Source organism: Molossus molossus, unplaced genomic scaffold, assembly GCF_014108415.1.
Source record: "Molossus molossus isolate mMolMol1 unplaced genomic scaffold, mMolMol1.p scaffold_m16_p_21, whole genome shotgun sequence".
NCBI lineage: Eukaryota > Metazoa > Chordata > Mammalia > Chiroptera > Molossidae > Molossus > Molossus molossus.
Window position 1 is genome coordinate 87,814 of NW_023425357.1, and position 19,593 is coordinate 107,406.

The 19,593-nt window shown below is 53.5% G+C and overlaps 1 protein-coding gene across 2 annotated transcripts; it reads left to right on the forward strand.

Annotated features, from left to right (window-relative positions):
* The first annotated feature begins 11,104 nt into the window (after positions 1–11,104).
* ZBTB45 (zinc finger and BTB domain containing 45) lies at positions 11,105–16,677 on the forward strand. 2 transcript variants are annotated; one of them, XM_036273881.1, is made up of 3 exons: positions 11,105–11,160; positions 13,088–14,366; positions 15,891–16,677. In XM_036273881.1, exons 1-3 carry the CDS (start codon positions 11,158–11,160, stop codon positions 16,253–16,255), a joined length of 1,647 nt encoding a protein of 548 aa, XP_036129774.1. In that variant the 5' UTR covers positions 11,105–11,157; the 3' UTR covers positions 16,256–16,677. The 2 variants fall into 2 exon arrangements, with proteins under 2 accessions (XP_036129774.1, XP_036129775.1); XM_036273882.1 differs by lacking the exon at positions 11,105–11,160 and adding an exon at positions 11,365–11,429.
* Positions 16,678–19,593: the final 2,916 nt, after the last annotated feature.

Consider the following 19,593-nt stretch of genomic DNA (forward strand, 5'->3'; position numbering starts at 1 on the left):
TCACACGCCGCCGGGGGCGCCCAGGGGGGGAGGAGGGGCTCTGTGCCCGCCGCGCAGGCGCAAACGGGCTCGCCGCCAACGGCTGGATCGCCGCCGCGAGGCCGAGCGCTGCCGAGCACCGCCTGGGCCGCCGCCCGCTGCGCGCGGGGCGCTGCCGAGGACCGGTCGGCTTCTGCCTGCTCGGGTGCCGCCGCCGCCGCCGCCCGCGCTTCTTCCTCAGTGGCAGCGGAGACCCACAACACACGCCACGCGAACAGCCGCCTGCCCGCGCGCCCACTCGCAGAAAGAGCTGAGGCCGGGGGGCGGGACAGAAATAACTGGCGCCGACGCCGCCGCGCACGCGCACTGGGAGGCTTGCGGCGGGGGCGGACCCAGACCAGTCGCTGCGAACCAGCACACAAGTACGCATGCGCCTGAGCGAGTTCCTCCCACTTTCGTCTACACCACCTCCGCGGGGCCTGCGAGGCAGGGGCGTGGCATCTGTGATGTCATCGCCGCAACCCAGCTCGTGGGCGGGGCGCCCCAAGGTCCGGCCGCTGTTTTGCCCACGCCTGTGGACAGTCGGGTCCTACACTTCAATCCCTGCCCCTTCTAAGGCCGGGAGACGTCTCCAGTCGCTGCGTCACAGGCGTTCGCGAGACGGGGCGGGGCCGGGACGTGGAGGAGACGCCGGGTGGCGGAGAGGGGCTGGGGGGAGGGGGTCCCCGTCCCAGAAGGCAGTGGGTCCGAGAGGCTGACTTTGGGGTTTTTAATATTGTTGTTAACGAGAAAAACACTGGAACCTGCCTAAACCCAACAGTTCCCAAGAGATTACAGAGCAGCAGATTGGCTATGCTTTCCCGGGCGAGCGAACCGAACCTCGACGCTGCCGGATTCCAAGGAAAAAATGGGGTTGGGGGAGAATCCTGCCCGAAGGAATCGGCCCTGGGATGGATGCTGAGCTGCAGGACCTGCGCGTCCAGGCCCTGACCCTGCCCAGGTTCCCGGGCTTGCACACCCGAAGCCGCGGGGCCGCAGGCGCAGCCGCCCCCCTCCCCCGGGATGCTCCGGCGCACACACGTGGTGGCGGAGGTGTGCCCGGCGCTCTCGGGCCGGGTGTGGCTTTTGTTCCCGGCGGGGCTGAGGGCCGCGGGGCTTTGTCTCCACGTCGGCCTTTGTTCCAGCCCTGGCGCGGCCCCGCCCCCTCAACAGCGAGCCTCGGGGACCCGCCCCCGACGGGCCCGCCCCTCTTGGCAGCTGCCCCAAGGCCCAGGCTAGACCCTTGCTTCCTTCCTCAGATATCTGGGAAGGAAAGTTGCTGCCTGGCAACGCACTGGATGAGGTGTGGCATCCTTTATTTATTTATTTATTTATTATTTATTTATTATTTATTTATTTATTTATTTTTGAGGTGTGGCATCCTTTAGTAATATATGCTAGACATTCCATAACCCGATTGCGCGCTGGGGTGGGTGTAGCAGAAGGGGGGTTTGGGAACAGAGAATCGAAATAAGAAGGTAATGGTAAAGAGTGTATGAGGAGACGCCCATAGGGGCTAACCCCACACCTGCAGGAAGGACAGTTCAGGCAGGAAGAAGTGCAAAGGCCCTGAGATTAACCAGGCACTTAGGGAGCCGTTCAGTGAGGAGTGGTAGAAGGTGCTTAGAGGGGGCTGGACAGCTACCTGGTTTCCCCTATTATATACAGGCCCTTCACTAGACTAGCAACTGGTCCTGCCACAGCCCTTGCCCCTCTCTAAACAGCCCCTCCCCTCTTCCTCCTTCTGGGCCCAGGACCTTTCCTTCTAGTACATACCAGCCACACAAGCAGAGGGCCAGCAGCAGGCCTTGGAGAGACACCTTACCACCTGAGCTGGGCCACTGCCAGCCCCCTTGTCTAAATGGGGAAACCAAGGTATCTGGAAATGCCAAGACAGCTTTAGGGATGAGGGGATCAACGGGAAACCACGCTCAGGAGCACAAGTGGGCATCCCAGGACTGGCTGAGCTAGAGTGGGCATAGCCAGGGCAGAAGCCTCACGCAGAGGTCCTCTCTGAGGAGTCAGCGTATCCAGAGGTCCACAGGTGTGTGGCACTACTACAGTTGGCTCTGCCCCTGCAGTAGGCCACACCGAAGAGCAATCTGTGTCACCTTATGCTCTCATCCCCTGTGCACCTGTCGACCCTTTGCAGTGTCTCACCCTTCCCAGTCATGGACCACTGGAAACTGTCAGTAGTCTGGCTTTGCAGTCAAGACTTGAGGAGTGAGCACTGGCTGGTGTGGCTCAGCTGGTTGGGCATTGTCCTGTGCACCAAAAGGTTGCTTGTTCGATTCCCAGTCAGGACACATGCCCTGTCCGGGTGCATGTGTGCAGGAGGCAGCCAATCAATGTTTCTCTCTCTCACTCTTCCTTCATCTGTCTCTAAATAATAATTTTAAGATGTTTAAAAAAAAAAAAAAAAAAGCCCTGGCCAGTTTGACTTAGGAACCACACAGGGTTTACACATCAGTGTCTGGCTTCTTTCCTGAGGCCACATCCATGTGGCTCTGTGTGTCCCTTGTTGTGTGGGTCCCAATCACACACATACCCTTCTGTTTGTACACACAGTCCCTTGTGGACCACACTTGAACTTGGGTCTTCCTCCTGCTGTGTGGTAATGAACACAGCCACTGCACCACCTGGCTTTTGGCTGGGTTGTTCTTTAATTGTAGTGAGGAATGGCATGATCTTTTTCTCATTTCAAGGGTTCCAGGTGGGAATAGATGGGTGGGAAACAGCTATTTTTTTCTTTTCTTTTTTTCTTTTAAATCCTCACCTGAGGATACTTTTCCATTTATTTTCAGATAAAGTGAGAGGGAGGGAGGGAGAGAGAAACATCAATGTGAGAAACACATTGACTAGTTGCCTCCTGCATGACCCAACCAGGGCTGGAGACCAAACCGCAACCAAGGTACCTGCCCTTGACCAGAATCAAACCCACAACTCTTTGATCTGCAGGCCAAGGCTCTAACTGCTGAGCCAGTGACCAGGGCCAGAATGCTTTTCTGTGTGTGCGTATTTATTGATGTTATAGAAAGAGAAGATGGGAAAGAGAAACATTAATTTGTTGTTCCACTTAGTTATGCATTCATTGGATGATTCTTTTTTCTTAATTTTTTTTATTGATTTTATTTTATTTTTTAATACTCACCCGAGGTTATTTTTCCATTTATTTTTAGATAGAGTACAAGGAAGGAAGGAGGGGAGAGAGAAACATTGAGGTACATGCCCTTGGCTGGAGTCGAACCCAGGTCTCATTGATTTGTGGACCAATGCTCTAACCTCTGAGCCAAACCAGCCAGGGCTTCTTTATTGATTTTAGAGAGAGAGGAAGGGAGAGGAGAGGGAGATAGAAATATCAACATCAATGAGAGAGAACATGGATTGGCCGCCTCCTGCATGCCACCCACTGGGGGTTTGGCCTACATCCTGGCCATATGTCCTGACCGGGAATTGAACTGGCGACCTCTTGGTGCATGGGTCAATGCTCAGCCACTTAGCAAGACAGGCTGGGCAATTGGATGATTCTTGTATGTGGCCTGATCTATGATCAAATTTGCAACCTTGGCATATGGGGAAGACACTCTAACCATCTGAGCTACCCAGCCAGGGCAGATGACAAGCTTCCATGCAGGCAAGGGAGAGAAGGTACCAGATCCTCTCAATCAGCCTTTAAAATTGTTAATGGGGTTTGGCGCAGCAGTTGCAGTGTTGGCCTGCAGACCGAAGGGTTTCAGGTTCAGTTCTGGTCAAGGGCACATACCTGGGTTGCAGGTTCAACCCTGGCCCTGGGCCTTGGGTCCTGGTCAGGGTCATGTAGGAGGTAACCAATCAATGTGTCTTCCTCACATCAATGTTTCTCTCTCTCTCTCTGTTTCTCTCCCCTCCCTCCCTTCCTTCTACTCTATCTAAAAAAATAATAATAATAAAATCACTAAATCATTAATGGTGCCCAGCCCATGTGGCTAAGCAGATTGAGCACACTGATACGTCACCGGTTTCATTCCCAGTTAGGGCATGTGCCCCAGTTGCCAGCTCAATCCCCTCTTGTGGAGGGAGTGTTTTAAGGGGGTGTGGGGGCAGCCAGCTGATGTTCTCTCTTATTGATGTCTCTCTCTCTCTCTAAAATCAGTAAAAGCTGTCCAGCGGTGTGGTTCAGTGCTTGAGCATTAACCCATGCACAAAGAAGTCACCGGTTTGATTCCCAGTCAGGACACATACCCAGGTTGTGGGCCCAATCCCCAGTGTGGGGCATGCAGGAGGTGGCCAGTCGATGTTCTCTCTCATCGTGTTTCTCTCTCCTTCTCCCTTCCTCTCTCTCTAAAATCAATAAAGGGGGAAAAAAAAGAATCATTCTAAATAGGAGGGAGCTAAGGGCCACAACATGGTCAATTTACTGAAAATGACCAGATCATATGCACACTTAAAATGAGAGAATCCTTTGAGCAAATTGGTGTCCAGTGGCCATAAGGGCTGTGTAAGAGGGTGAAGATGTCAAACTGCTCCTACCCCCAGGGCCCAGCCCCAGGAGCAGTGGGTGGAGGGAAAGCCATTGAGCCAGAGGAATGAGAACAGAACATGTTAATCTGGTTTCAATGGATTTTTAAACCCAGGAAGGAACTAGAAGTCTTAAGGAATGAAACTGCCTAGGTGTGCCACCTCAAGGGGCTTTCCTTTTGCTTACAAGCTTCATTAAAAAAAAAAAAAAAAAATAAAACCACCCTGGCCGATTTGCTCAGTGGTTAAAGCGTCGACCCACAGATCAGTGAATCGCCGGTTTGATTCAGGCCAAGGGCACAAACCTCAGTTGTGGTTCGTCCCCCCTGGTCGGGGTCTTGCGGGAGGCAACCAGTGGATGTGTCCCTCTCACTTCCATGTTTATCTCTCTCTTTCCTACTCTATCTTATCTGAAGGTAAAATAGAAAAAAAAATGTTTGCCCTGCCAGTGTGGCTCAGTGATTGAGTTTTGACCCATGCACTAAGAGGTCGCTGGTTCGATTCCTGGTCGGGGCACATGCCCAGGCTGTGGGTCAAATCCCCAGTGGGGGCATGCAGAGGGTGGGCAATCTATGTTCTCTCCCATCGATGTTTCTAGCTCTCCCTCTCCCTTTCTCTCTCTCTAAAAAATATCAATAAAGAAAAAAAATAATTAAATACAAATTTTAAAAATGATTTTAGCCCTGGCCCGTGTGGTTCAATTGGCTGGAGCTTTTCTTGTACACCCAAAGGTGGAAAGTGTGATTCCTAGCTAGGGAACATACCAAGGTTGTGGGTTCAATGCCCAGTCAGGATGTGCAGCAGGCAACCATTATAGATGTTTCTGTCACATCGATGTTTCTCTCTCTCTTCCCCCTTCCTCTCTCTACAATAAGGAAGGAAGGAAGGAAGGAAGGAAGGAAGGAAGGAAGGAAGGAAGGAAGGAAGGAAGGAAGGAAGGAAGGAAGGAAATAATGTTTTAGGACCTAGCTGAATAGCTCGGTTACAGCATCATCCTGATGCACCAAGGTTGCAGGTTCAACCCCTGGTGTGAGCACCTACAGGAAGCAGCCAATGAATGCATAAATAAGTGGAATGACAAATTGATGTTTCTCTCTCTCTCTCTCAAATCAATGAATAAATTTTAAAATGTGATTTTTCTTTTTTTGTTTTTAGTACAGTAAACACAGGACAAAAAAAGAGAGAGAGACAAATTTAGGGGGAAAAAATTAAGTAGTTTATGGATGAGAATGCTCCAGTGTGTGCTACATTGTCTCTGTTTCCTGAGCTGTTTAACTTTTCAAAATCAATCCAAAGGCCCTGGTATAGGGACCCTAGATTGCAGAGGTACTTGTTATAACGATTATTTTAGTTTAGGTCATTTTCTTCCCACCGGTTTCCTCTAGGTGGTCTATGAGGCTAAATAGGATGTTCTTTGTATTTTACATATGAAAGCAAAGTCAACCTTTTCAGTGTTGCAAATATTCCTCACCCCAGCTCCACCCCATTCCCTCATTGGCAGTCACTGATACCTCTCTGATGTTTCTTTTTTTGCTAAAGTCTTTCTTGGTCCCACCCATCACTCCTTCAGAGGCTTCACTGGGCCCTAGTCCGCCCTTTCCAGTGTCTGAATGGGATCCTGCTACTGCCCCTCCTCCACTCCACATGGCTCTTCATTTCCTCTCAATCCAGTCATGAGGGCTAAACACCCACAGCTGGTCCCTGTCTGGTCAAGGACCACCTTCAGTCTCAACCCTTTCCTGGCACCAGGATGCATTTGCCTGGGGACATGCTTAGTATCTGACCCCTGGACCAAGGGAAGCTCCTGGCCCACTGAGTGTCTGAGTGTTGGAACCTGCATTCCACACCTGGCATAGCCCTGATCCATTACCATAGGGCTTGGAGACACTGTGGTCTGAGTGCCAGGCATGGATAGTGGTCGCCATAGAGGGGACCCTAACTAGAAAGCCAGCCTCATAGCAACGGACGGTGGAGCGAGGTTGGGGACCTAATTTGAGCTGGGAGTTGGAGTTGAGCTTTCTGACTTCTGATCTAAACCCTGGGGGAAGGGGAAGAGTCCTGTCTCTACCAGCTGAGGAGGAGCATCTTCTCAGGAGCTCAATTCCTAATGCTCTTTTCTGTGGGATCCTTGGGCTCTCCCAGGTTCTTCCCTTACCCCCAGGAAGATTCTAATCAGGCCTGGAATTTTGAGTACTTTCAGGTCACATCATCAGCCCCTCCCTGGTTTATTAAACTAGTGCCCTAGGCATCTCTCCCTAGGGACCACAAAGGAGCCTCTCCCCACCCCCTTCCCTGCAGGCACTTTTTCCTTGCCTTTCTCTCCTAAACCCAAGTGTTCTGGTTTTTTTGTTGCTGCTGCTGTTGTTTTTTGTCTCTGTAACTTGTTTCCTGAAACCCATTTCTTCTACAGCTCACAGCTCACTTCTACCTCTGTGATTTTCTTTTCTTTTTTTAAATCCTCACGTAAGGATATGTTTTTCATTGATGAGAGAGAGAGAGAGAAACATTGATGTGAAAGAGAAACATCCATCGTTTGCCTCCCATACATACCCCAACCAGGGATCAAGCATGCAACCTGGGTATGTGCCCTGACGGGGGGAATCAAACGCAAGACTCCTCAGTGCACCACGGACGACATTCCAAACAACTGAGCCACACTGGCCAGGGCTGCCTTTGTGATTTTCTAAATAAACTTTCTCTTACAGTTAAAGAACAAAAAACAAGCCCGGATGGTGAGGCTCAGTGGTTGAGTGATGAACCATGCACCAAGAAGTCACCAGTTTGATATATTCCCCAGTAGGGGGCGTGCAGGAGGCAGCTGATAGACATTTCCCTCTCATCAATGTTTCTATCCTTTCCTCTCTAAAAACCAATAAAGAAAAAAATCAATAAAAGTATTAAATATATATGTATGTGTGTGTGTGTGTGTGTGTGTGTGTATATATATATATATATATATATATATATATATATATATATGTATATATATGTCACCTTCTGCATGCCCCCCACTGGGCCCACAACCTAAGCATGTGCTCTGACTGGGAATCGAACCAGATTCCCTCTCAGTCCATGGACAACACTCAATCCACTGAGCCACACTGGCTAGGCAGGAGGTGGCCTATTTATGTTCTCTCTCATCGATGTCTCTCTCTCTCTCTGCCTCTCCCTTCCTCTCTCTCTAAAATTAATAAAGAAAAATTATACAAAAAGAAAAAAAAAATAGCCCTGTCCAGTTTGGCTCAGCAGTTGAGCGTCAGCCTGCGGACCAGAGAGTCCTGAGTTCGGTTCCCGCTAGGGGCACATACCACAAAATAAAATAAAATTAAATTAAATTAAATTAAAAAAAAACCATAAACCTGTGCCCTTGGCTACACTATTCCCAAAAATCCCCCCATAACCACTGTGACAAAGGCCTTTGGAGAGAAAAGCAAAACATGTTTTCTCAAGGCCTGAGCAGGGTCAGGGTTTGGGTTTGAACCTCCTGTCCCACCCCTCCCTCTTCAGAGTCCTCACACATACCTTTTCAACTGCCCTGATGCTCTTCCAGTCGTATGTCTGAACAGTTGGTTCTCCTCTGACCCCCCCAAGCTCCCCTGCATGTAAGACCTTGTATTATGGGAGAATGAGAAACCAAGGTGCCCGTAAAATGCTGCCCGTAAGGCAGAAATGAAGCATTTGGCATGAAAGAGGCGATGGGAAAGTATTCATCCAATGAAAACAGTGGCATTTATCAGTCACTTACCATGTGGAGGCCCTGAGTCTCAGGCAGCTGTATTTGATTTTAGAGGGAGAAATGGAGTGAATGAAACATTGGTGAGAGAAACATTAGCCACTTCCTGCTGTGCTGGCATGTTTATAACCCCATAATTGATGATTGGTAAATTAATGTGCTGCTCCATAATTGATGATTGGGAAAGTCACTGTATGCCCAAGCTGAACCTGTTTAGTCAAAATTCCTCAGTAAACTGGAATACTCCCTGAACCAAGAAATTGTTGGGAGCCGGCTACATGTCTGACAGAGCCCACAGAGCCTGGAGGTCTTGCGTCAGAGACTCGAGATCCCCCACAATCTCAAGGAATCAGGCTTGCATTGTGGTTGTGCTGCCGGTGGCTAAGTGTGACCCAAATGTACCTTGAAATGCCTGGGTGTTCCTGTTATCCATAAGACAAACATTCTATACAGCATTGCTATGGCCTTGGGCATTATATCAAGAAGATCCTATTTTCTGTAAGGTATAAAAGGCATGTAAATGAAGCATATTGGGGCTGATTCCAAAGACTCTGTCACAGGAGTATTCTGAATCAGACACCGGCCAACTAACAAATGGCTCTTATTTGGACTTCGATTCTCTAGTGGTCTTCCTTTGACTCTGTCGCGCCACAACATTTGGAGGCCCCAGGGCTGGTCTCTTGAGAACTCGGGATCAGTCGCCGGTCGGTTTTGCTCTCTATTTGGCTTTAATTTGGCTCTGGTGATCTCTTGGTTCTCTTGCGCCACAACATTGCACACACTTTACTGGGGATCAAGCTGGCAACTGGGCATGTGCCCTGACCAGCAATTGAACTGGCCACCTCTCGATGCATGGGGACAACGGGCCAACTAATTGAGCCACACCAGACAGGGCTTTGTAGCTTCTTAACAAATGATCACAAACTCAATAGCTTAAACCAACACCCATTTATTAGCTGTAGGTCAGAAACCTGGGCCACAGCCTCGCTCCGGTTCTCACAAAGGCTGCGGTCAAGTTGTGGGTAGGGCCAGGCTCTCATCTGGAAGCTCTGGGGAGAAATCTGCTTCCCAGGTCATTCAAGTTGTCTGGCAGAATCCAGATCTGGTCCGTGCAGTTGTGAGACTGAGATCCCTGTTTTCTTGCTGGCTGTCGTCCAGGGCTCTTCTCAGATTCTGAATCCCACCTTCACCCTTGTGTTGCCTGTCACATGGCCCCTTCCACCTTCAAAGGCTCCAGAGTTCTTCTGATTCAAGTCTCTCTGCTTTCCTCTTCTACTTTTAAGGACCTTGCTGATTACTTTGGGTCTACCCAAATAGCCCAGGATCATCTCCATATTGTGAAGACAGCTGATAAGTAACCTTAATTATATCTGCCATATTCTGGGAATTTGGGCAGGGAATCTTGGAGGGGGGCATTATTAGAATTTTGCCACCTTACATGAGATGACTTACAATGCCTCAGATTCCAATGGAATCAGGTCCAGGGCTGGGTGAAGCAGCTGTGGGCACCTCCATTCCTGTTTAGGTCCTAGGTACAGCAGCAATCTGCCAAAGTGAAAAAGATATCAGGGAGGTTCCCTGAGGTAGGTGGTGGCAATTGAGCAGTATGAGAGGATGCAACAGTCAGAGGGAACTGCACCTTGAGGGAGGTGGGCACGGCAAGGGGCCTGTGAGGCCAGAGAGGGGTCAAGCGGCATGGTTGAGGTTGAATAGAGTGGACATAATAGACTAGGCAGGCCATTGTGAGGGGCCCACCTTCTGAACATGGACAATGAATCCATTAGAGTTGGGTTTTAATGAGCTTCCACAGGTCATGGGCCACAGGACGGGCTTCTGGTGGGGACAGTGATTCCCCACCTGGGAAATTCCCCTCCCCTCTATAACTTTAAATTTACAACACAGATGTGGTAACCAGGTACTGACCATGTCCTCATACTTAAGGCTAAGAAGTCAACCCCCCCCCCCCCCACTATATAAGGCATGGAGTCCGCTGAGGTCCCAGGGATCTTATGACCTTGAGGTCCAGGCCCTCCTGCCTCCCTCCAATCACCATAGGAGAGCATAAGGCCAGGACAGCTCACCACCTAGTGGGCCTGGTTCACGCATGTGCTGGACAGCCAGTCCCGTCACAGTCCTTGAAGATCTTGGCTGTTCCCTGTGCCCTAACAGCTCTTCCCACAAACTCCGTCCCTTGTGACTTTGGGACTTTAGGGTCTGGCTGCTCGCCACCCTCCTGCAGAGGTACCACCCATCGCTCCCCCCCCCCCTCACACAGACACTCCCTTTCTTCTCTGAGCTCTGGGCCGCATTGTTCAGGTCCATTTGCCTTCATTTATTTGTCACGATTCATCCTGGGGCAGGAGAGCCTGGGGCGGGGGGGGGGGGGGTATAGGGCATCGAATCAGATTGTCTCCACCTTCTACCTGGGACCCAGGCTCAGGCGCGGGGCAGAAAGGGGACTCCAGGGCCGGGGTGGGGTCTGCTCCCCCACCCCACTTGCGAGCCCTCCTCCTATCTGCACCCGTGTAATGAGAAGGCCTCCTCCCGGGGTCGCTGGGTGTTGAAGGCGAGCGCGGGATCCAGCCGCAGGCTGCCTTCCCACGCTCCATTGCTGTGCACCATCTCCATCCAGCCGCGCGCGCACGGCTGCGTGGTCCGTGGATTGACACCGCAGGCCCCGCCTCCGCCCCGTCTCTAGGGCGACGCCGGAAGCGTGCTGCGACCCAGAGAATCCTCGCTGAGCCGCGGTCCCTGCGTCTGCGACTTTGGTTCCCCCGGAACTGCGGCCTGGCGGCAGCTGATCTCCATAGAAACACCGGAAACATGTTCCCGCCTAGTGTTTCCCAGCGCCGCAGCGGCTGCGGACTTCGGTTCCGCCGGAGTCGCGGCCCGGAAGTGCGACCTTGGCGATGGTAAGTCGGAGGCGGCCACGGCCGGTCTGGTGCCTGAGGAGGAGCCGGAGGTGGGGTTGGGCGGTCATCCCCTTGCCTCAGGGCCGGCTGGAGGACCGGCGTGCCAAAGGAGGGGACCCCGCGCTAGGCGTGGAGCGCACCCTGCGGACGTGAGGGGGCGCTGCAGGACGCGGGCACGACGCGGCGGGCTGCGGACGCCGGAGAGCCGGGTTGGAGCAGTCTGCAGCGGGTGCGGCCGGCGAGGACCGGAGAGGGGCTCTGGGCTCAGGGTAGGACGCGCGCAGGGGCGCAGAGCTCAGGAGAGTACCCTCGGGGCTCGGTGTGTGGCAGCGGGAACGCAGCACCGGCCCGGGAGGGAAGGCCTAGGGGCAGCGTCCTCATGGCCTTTGTTCCGAGGCGCCTGGAAGGCCCTACTGCCTCTGGACCGAGCAGTCGGGGCCTGTCGGGGAGCAGGGCGGGGTCGGATCGGAAAAGCGCTCACTTACCCGTCAGTTTGATGCACAGGTTTCCGCCCAACCCCTCAGCGCTCATATGAAGCCCTTTAGAGGCCGGGTGAATGGAAACGGGAAGGATGCTTGGGGCAGAGGCAATGGCACGTGCAGACTTGGCTTGTTTGAGAAATTGCCAAGAATTAATTCGCACGATGGCCTCTGAGCGGAGGGTCCCGACCTGTTAGGAATGAACAGGCTCCCTCTGGCTGTCGCCTGGGGAATAGACCGGGAGTTGGGGGGCGGGAGTGGGGGAAGTACGAGGAGAGGTCACTGCATCAGTCCAGGCCAGCGGTATGGGGGCAGTGGAGGTGTGTGAAGTCTGAAGGGTCACATGTGGGCGTACAAGGAATGGGGCATCTGGTCCCAGCAAAGGCAATTTGGGCTTAAAGAGCGGGAGGAGATGAGTCTGAGACTCCAATAAACGCTGAGGATTAAGACAGGCCTCACTCTGGGATTGTGTGACCCTACCTGGGCCAAGCTGGTCTCAGGGTGCGTCCTGTCCACTCTTCCCCTAGACTGGAGAAGTGTGGCCTGGCCGTGGGATGAGCCAGGTATCCCATTCCTTTTTAATAGAGGGGAAGCAGAGGCTGCGTGAGCACGGTGCCTGCTTGACAAATGAAGTAGCAGAGCTTCTCAGATTCCCAGAATCCCTTGGGAGGTGGTAACTCCTCTTTCTGGTTCCTGAGGGTGGGCAATGCTGGGATTATGAGGCCACAGTTTGACAAGAAGCATGGGATTGTTCAGCCATGCTCCACCTGTGCCCACAGGCTCCGTCCATATTCCAAGAAGCACCAGACTCCTGTGCTGGGGTGTGCCAGAGCCGGGTATTTTCCTCCCATGGGCCTTGGATGCTCTAAGGTTGGGGTGTGTGGCAGAGGCAGACCAAAAAGCAGCCACTAGCGGAAGGAGTAGAAGGAGTTGCAGCTTGCGGGTGGGAGTGAGCCAGTTCTGAATGCTGGCCTGTCCCTCTTCTCCACAGAGCTACCCCTGGAGGGGAATATGGAGAAGATTGATAGATATTGGAGTTGGGGGAAGGGTGGGCGGCTGGGCCAAGACGGGGAAGCCAGCCCGGGACCCTCTCTTGGGTAGTAAGCAAGGCCGCACTTCTCTCACTTCTCTCGGGGCAGGCAGTGGCGGTTGGAGGGAGGCAGGCTAGACCTTAGATATTACCATCCTTCTCCCAGTTGTCTGCTGGAAGCTGCGGAGATGGTGAGATTGGCCGAAGTCCTGGAGTGTGTGTGTGTGTGTGGGGGGGGGGGGTCGTGGTGATATGTGCTGCGCGGAGTGCTGTAAGGGTCTTTTGGAGAGGGCAGAGATTCCCATTTGAGCCCTGTCCTGCGACAAAGGCAGAAGGGACAGGGACACTAGGGCGGAGGGGAGGGGTCCCTGGCTGACCTCCCCTTCACCCTCTCCCCCCCAACCCGGGTCCCGTGTAGATGGCGGCGGCGGAGGCAGTACACCACATCCACCTGCAGAATTTCTCCCGCTCGCTGCTCGAGACCCTCAACGGGCAGCGACTGGGCGGGCACTTCTGCGACGTGACCGTGCGCATCCGTGAGGCTTCGCTGCGCGCACACCGCTGTGTGTTGGCCGCTGGCTCACCCTTCTTCCAGGACAAGTTGCTGCTGGGCCACTCTGAGATCCGCGTGCCGCCGGTGGTGCCTGCGCAGACGGTGCGCCAGCTCGTCGAGTTCCTCTACAGTGGCTCGCTTGTGGTGGCGCAGGGCGAAGCACTGCAGGTGCTCACCGCCGCGTCTGTGCTGCGCATCCAGACGGTCATTGATGAGTGCACGCAGATCATCGCTCGCGCCCGCGTCCCTGTCCCAGGCACCCCCGCACCCCCGCCCTTGCCCACGCCCGTGCCCCCGCCACTCGCGCCCGCGCAACTGCGCCACCGCCTGCGTCACTTGCTGGCCGCACGCCCCCTGGGCCATAGCGGTGCGGTGCACAGCCGCAAGCAGCGTCAGCCTGCGCGCCTGCAGCTGCCCGCGCCCCCTGCGTCTGCCAAAGCTGAGGGCTCGGCCGCTGACCCGGTCCTGCCTGCGGCCCCAGACGAGGGCGGTGAGGATGAGGATGAGGATAGCGAAGAGGAGACTGATGGCGAGGACGAAGGCGGCGGCCCGGGCGAGGTCCAGGCACCCACTTCCTTCCCTGACTGCGCAGCTGGCTTCCTCACCGCTGCCGCTGAGAGCGTGCGCGAGGAGCCACCTGCACCCTCTGGCCTCTCTGACTATGGCATCGGGAGGGACTTCCTTCCCGGGCCTTCGGCGACGGAGGACGTGTTCCCCGACAGCTACGTCTCCACTTGGCAAGAGGAAGAAGGCACAGCCATGGAAGGCTGTCCCACTGAGACCCCAGCCCCACCCGATTGTGTCCTGTCCGGACCCCGCCCGCCTGCCTTGAAGACCCCTGGGCCCCCTGTAGCTCTTTTCCCCTTTCATCTGGGTGCTCCAGGGCCACCAGCGCAGCCCCCTCCGGCACCCTCCGGGCCAGCCCCTGTGCCCCCAACCGCCTTCTATCCTGCGCTCCAGCCGGAGGCAGCCCCCAGCACAACTCTCGGGGATGCCCCGGCACCGCCCGCCGCTCCTACCTCTGCTCCTTTGGTCCACCCTGCACGCACCCCGGGTTCTGAGCCTCCTGCCTATGAGTGCAGTCACTGCCGCAAGACTTTCAGCTCCCGGAAAAACTACACCAAGCACATGTTCATCCACTCCGGTGAGCCTGGGTGGTTTTCATCAAGTGGGTCATTAGAGATTCAAACCCGAGGCAGGGTTGGGCATTGGGCAGGGGCTGTGACACAGTTCTGTTGCTCTTTGGTGACTCTAGAGAAATTGAACCCCTAAGTGCTACCTGTGTGGGCAGCAGGCACTCCTGCTTGTCCCCTACCACACTTTAGTGGGGTGGGGTGGGGTGGGGTGGGGTAGACTGTATCCTAAGGCTGGATTGTAGAGCAGAAACCTATTTAGAGCCTTTGGAAACTGGTGGAGGAGCCTTTAGTGATCACAGTGGAGCTGGGTATGGGCAGGAAGGATGAAGCCGTGGGGGGGGGCAAGTTGGGGAGCAGTTCTACTGGACCTTCCTGGGTCTAGTCAGATTTCATTTGGGTCCAGTGACTGGGACTGGATGCAAGGGAGTGTGGGTTCCCTGGCCTTGAAAAAGTGTGGGAAGCAGGCAGAGAAGTTGCCTGATTAGGGTTGGAGTCCCAAGGCTGCAGGGAGGTCTCCTTGGACCTCAGCATGCAGGGAGGTGGCTCCAAAGCAGCTGGGGGAAAAACAAAGTGCAGAAGAGTGTCACCTGGGGTTTATGGAGGGGAGGGGCTGAGGTGGTGGCTGGCAGGTTGTGGGTGTGTCATAGGAATGGTGCAGGTGCTCCCTGGGGAGGCCTGAGGTATGGAATGCTGAAGGCCAAGCTGGATGTCAAGGAAAGCAAATATTTGGAAGGACAATGAGAGTGGCATGAGGATTTTTGCTGGGCCAGAAAGTTGGGGTTTCACTGTGAATGGTGGGGAGTTGTTCTGAAATGGGTGTGAGAACTGGGATACAATGTACAGTTTAAAATATCCACCTAGCTGCCTTGAGGAGGAAGGAGAGAGGGCAGGAGCCCCAAGGTGGGACCAACCAAGATTTGCCAGCTTAGTGTAGCCTTCACCAGGTGCCCGGCCTGGTTTGTTGGGGAGAACCCCCTCTTAGGCACTGCTCTGCAGCCACCTGCCTTTGAGAAAGGCTTTTTGTTTATGCCCAGATGATTCTAAGGGCCTACACAGCCTACCTCCTGTTCTCTGATCCATGTGAGGGGGTCAGCCTGCTCTGTCACCCCAGGACATTATGGTGGCCAGTAGGCAGGGATGCAGGCAACAGGGGTTCCAGCAGAAAGGGGTTAGGTATGCCCAGGTTTCTTCCAGTGAAAGGGTGCTGGGCCTTGCCCGACTGTCCCCAGAACTGTGGCCAAAGATCAGAGAGTTTAGAATCCTCTATGGATATGGTATGAATTGGGGAAGGGGAGGTCCCTTGATGGGGGGGACACCTGAGTGGCCAGCCTGGCTTTTCCTACTGGGAGATTTATTGGGGTCCCTGTTGGGCACAATGGTCCGGGGGTGGAGGATGGCCCTGGAATGTCTCTGCAAGCAAGGGGATTCGGGGTTGGTGGTTGGTTCCGGAAGGGAGAACTTCTGCCCAGCAAAAGCAACGCAGGGTCTCTTTCCAACTGACACACATGCCCGGCTTGCCCTGTCGCCCACAGGGGAGAAGCCCCACCAGTGTGCCGTGTGCTGGCGATCTTTCTCACTGCGCGATTACCTGCTCAAGCACATGGTCACGCATACGGGCGTGCGCGCCTTTCAGTGCGCTGTCTGTGCCAAACGCTTCACGCAGAAGAGCTCGCTCAACGTGCACATGCGTACACACCGGCCTGAGCGTGCGCCCTGCCCAGCCTGCGGCAAGGTCTTCTCTCACCGCGCGCTGCTGGAGCGCCACCTGGCTGCACACCCTGCGCCTGATCCGGACCACACTGACCGAGGGTTTGACCACGCTCCCACAGTCGGCCACACCCTTCGTGGGGTCTCAATAGCCAGTGGGGCTAAGCCACGCCCACTGCAGGACCCCTAACATCCCCGCCCTCTGGGTCAAACCACCACCTTACCTTCTCCACAGCCAGCCAACCACATTGTCCCCTGGACGCAGGCCCTATCCCTGCCTCTACCATCTTCTCCACTAGCCAGGGGCCCAACTTGCATTACTCCTACGTATTCTGACCCTTCCAAGTTTGGTGGGCTGGTGCTGGGACTGGTCAGGGACCCGACCACCTCTGAGAACTGAATCATCAGACTTGGGGCAGGGCCCAGGACTCGTGGCTCTAACTCCGATTCATGCCCACCACCTCCCCTGAGGGGGGTGAGGCCTAGGGCTGTTTCCCTATTCCAGTGCCACGCTGAGTGAGATCCCTGGAACCCTCCCCAGCCACCTCATCTGGCACCTAGGAGGGCTCAGATGAACCCATCATGGATTTTGTAATAAAGGACTGGCTGGTGGGCCCAAACTCAGAAGCTGTGAGCTCCTGGACTATGTGTTTCTCTCTCACAGACTGGCTATGGGTGTTAGGGCTCGGTACCCCCCTCCTTGGGCAAAGACGGGACTGCCTGCTTGGTAATCTGGTACCTGTATTCTCTGGGCAGGAGTGGGTATGCATATAACTAGGCATGACTCCTACAGCCCTTGGTCCTGTGGGTGAGGGGTACAGGCCTGCCCTATATGAAGTGTGTCTTCCGAAAGGGAGGCCATGTATGGAAGCCCACCCCAGTCCCAGTTGCTGCTGTCCAGGAGGCAAATTTCAAAACCTGTCCCCAAGATCTTCCAAGACCTTTGGACTTCAGATTTCCCCTCCCTGTTCTGATGGGCATGATGGTTGAGTACCTTACTTTTGGGAGGTCTAGGGGATCTTTGGGATGAAGCTCCCATGTGGGGATCTGAGCCCTAGCATACCTGCCCTGGCAGGCAAGGTCTGGGTGGGTGGGTGTTGGAGCAGCAGCCAAGGTCTTTGGGTTGCCTACTGAGTGGCTGAAGGTGCTAATGGCAGGCTGGTATCAGCAAACCCTGCAAATATTTGCCTGGCATCCCAGAGGGAGGCTGCTCCTTTCCTTCCTCCAACACAGAGGTGGGCCCTGGTCTAGGTATCCTGCCCTAAGGATTTGGGGCAGGTCCAGGGGGGTGGTTCAGCCTGGAGAGTGGTGCCCCAGCATGATCTACTGGCTCCTATGCCAATGGCAGCACCCCTCTGAGCTCCCCCATGACTGCCTACCAGAGGTGAGGGGTCCTGCCATGTATATGGTACCCACAGATGCCAAGGGTGCCACAGAGTCAGGGCTGGGTTTGAATTCAGACACTGCAGGTGTTCCTTTTAGTATTTACTGAGCATCTACTGTATACCTGGCTTGGCTAGAGTCTCACTCTGGGCAAGCCCCACCTCCCCATTGAGTTAAGTGGGTGTCACTGTAGAACCTGCAGGTGAGGTGTGAAGAGCAGCTGACTGTGCTTGAAGCCCTCTGGCTTTGCTGTCCTACTGACTGCCCATGGTTCTGGCCTGTTTCCCTAGTGCCTGGTCCACAGAGGACTGGACAGAGCTAAACAAACAGGTCATGGTAACCATAACTTCTGGCTGGAAAAACCAGCGGAAACTGAGGCTCAGGGAGGCTGAGGCAGCTGGAGCCCCATACAGCTCTTCTTAAAGGGCCCACGCACAGACTTATCGGACTCACTCCCTCTAAGCTTGGAGGGGAGGCAGCTGCAGGGACACCAGAGACATAAAGGGAAGAACTGAGCTGTTTGGCACTGGAGCGAGGGCTAGAGAGGGGGCTTCCTGTCAGAGGCCTTTGTTCCTTTGGTGAGCCCTTCCCTGGGGCGACAGACAGCTGCCATATCTGGGACTCCAGCAACCTGGCTCATACTGTTTGTCCTGCCCTGGTGATTCCCTGAGGCCCTGTCCCACCCAACATTCAGGCCCACCCAAGCTGTTGCCAGTTGCTTAACCATAGGATTGGCCTGTCTTGGATCCTGCTTCAGGTTTTCCTAAATTCTTTCAAAGCAGCATCTGGTCTCAGCTAGCCCCATACCTCTCGTTAAGTAACACATAGAAACAAACACAGGCCTTGGCCTGTTTGGCTCAGCGGTTAGAGTATCGGCCTGCGGTCCGGAGTGACCAGGGTTCGGTTCCCGCTAAGGGCACGTACCTTGGTTGCAGTTTGTCTCCGGCCCTGGTTGGGTTGTGCGGGTGGCAACCACTCGATGTGTCCCTTTCACGTTGATGTTTCTTTCTCTCTCTCCCTCTCTCTCTCTCTCTCTTTCTCTCTCTCTCTCTCTCTCCCTCCCCACTCTATTTGAACAAAAAATGGAAAAATGTCCTCGGATGAGGATAAAAAAAGAAAGAAACAAACAAACACAGGGAGGTGGCCAAAATGAGGAGACAAAGAAACAGGTCCCAAATGAACAGAACAAAACCCCAGGAAAATAACTAAGCGAAATGGAGATAAGCAACCTAACAGATGCTGAGTTCAAAATACTGCTTATAAGGATGCTCAATGAACAGTGAGAACCTCAGAGAACTTAGTGAGGGCCTCAAGAGCATAAAAAAGCAGTCAGAAATGAAGGAGGCACTAACTGAAATAAAGAATAATTTACACAGATTCAATAGTAGAGTAGGTAAAGCCAAGAAGCAAACCATCGATTTGGAATCTAAGGAAGGAAAAAACACCCAATCAGAACAGCAAAAAGAAAAAAGAATCCAAAAAAATTAGGAGAGTGTAAGGAGCCTCTGGGACAACTTCAAGTGTACCAACATTCGCACCTTGGGGGTGCCAGAAGGAGAAGAGAGAGAACAAGAAATGGAAAACATATTGGAAGCAATAATGGCAGAAAAATTCCCTAACTTGGTGAAGGAAACAGACATACAAGTCTAGGAAGCACAGAGAGTCCCAAATAAGATGAACCCCAAGAGGCCCACACCAAGACACCTCATCATCACAATGCAAAAGGTTCGAGACAAGGAGAGTCTTAAAAGCAGCAAGAGAAAAACAGTTAATTACCTACAAGGGAGTTCCCATTAAACTGTCAGCTGACTTCTCAAATGAAATTTTGCAGGCCGGAAGGGTGTGGCAAGAAATATTCAGAGTAATGAAAAGCAAGAACCTACAACCAAGATTACTCTATCCTGCAAAGCTGTCATTTAGAATCGATGGCCATATAAAGACTTTCCCAGACAAGAAAAAGTTAAAGGAGTTCATCATCACCAAACCATTATTATATGAAATGTTGAAGGGTCTTTTTGCAGAAAAAGATAAAATATATGAACAAACAAAATGGCAATGAATACATATCTACCGACAATTGAATCTACAAACAAAATGAACAGGCAGAACAGAAACATTCCTATAGATACAGAGAACATTTTGTTG

Excerpts from the sequence above, each read along its gene's own strand:
- ZBTB45 (XM_036273881.1), top strand. Across the intron at positions 14,367-15,890 it reads GCACATGTTCATCCACTCCG|GGGAGAAGCCCCACCAGTGT; the intron begins GTGAGCCTGGGT and ends TGTCGCCCACAG.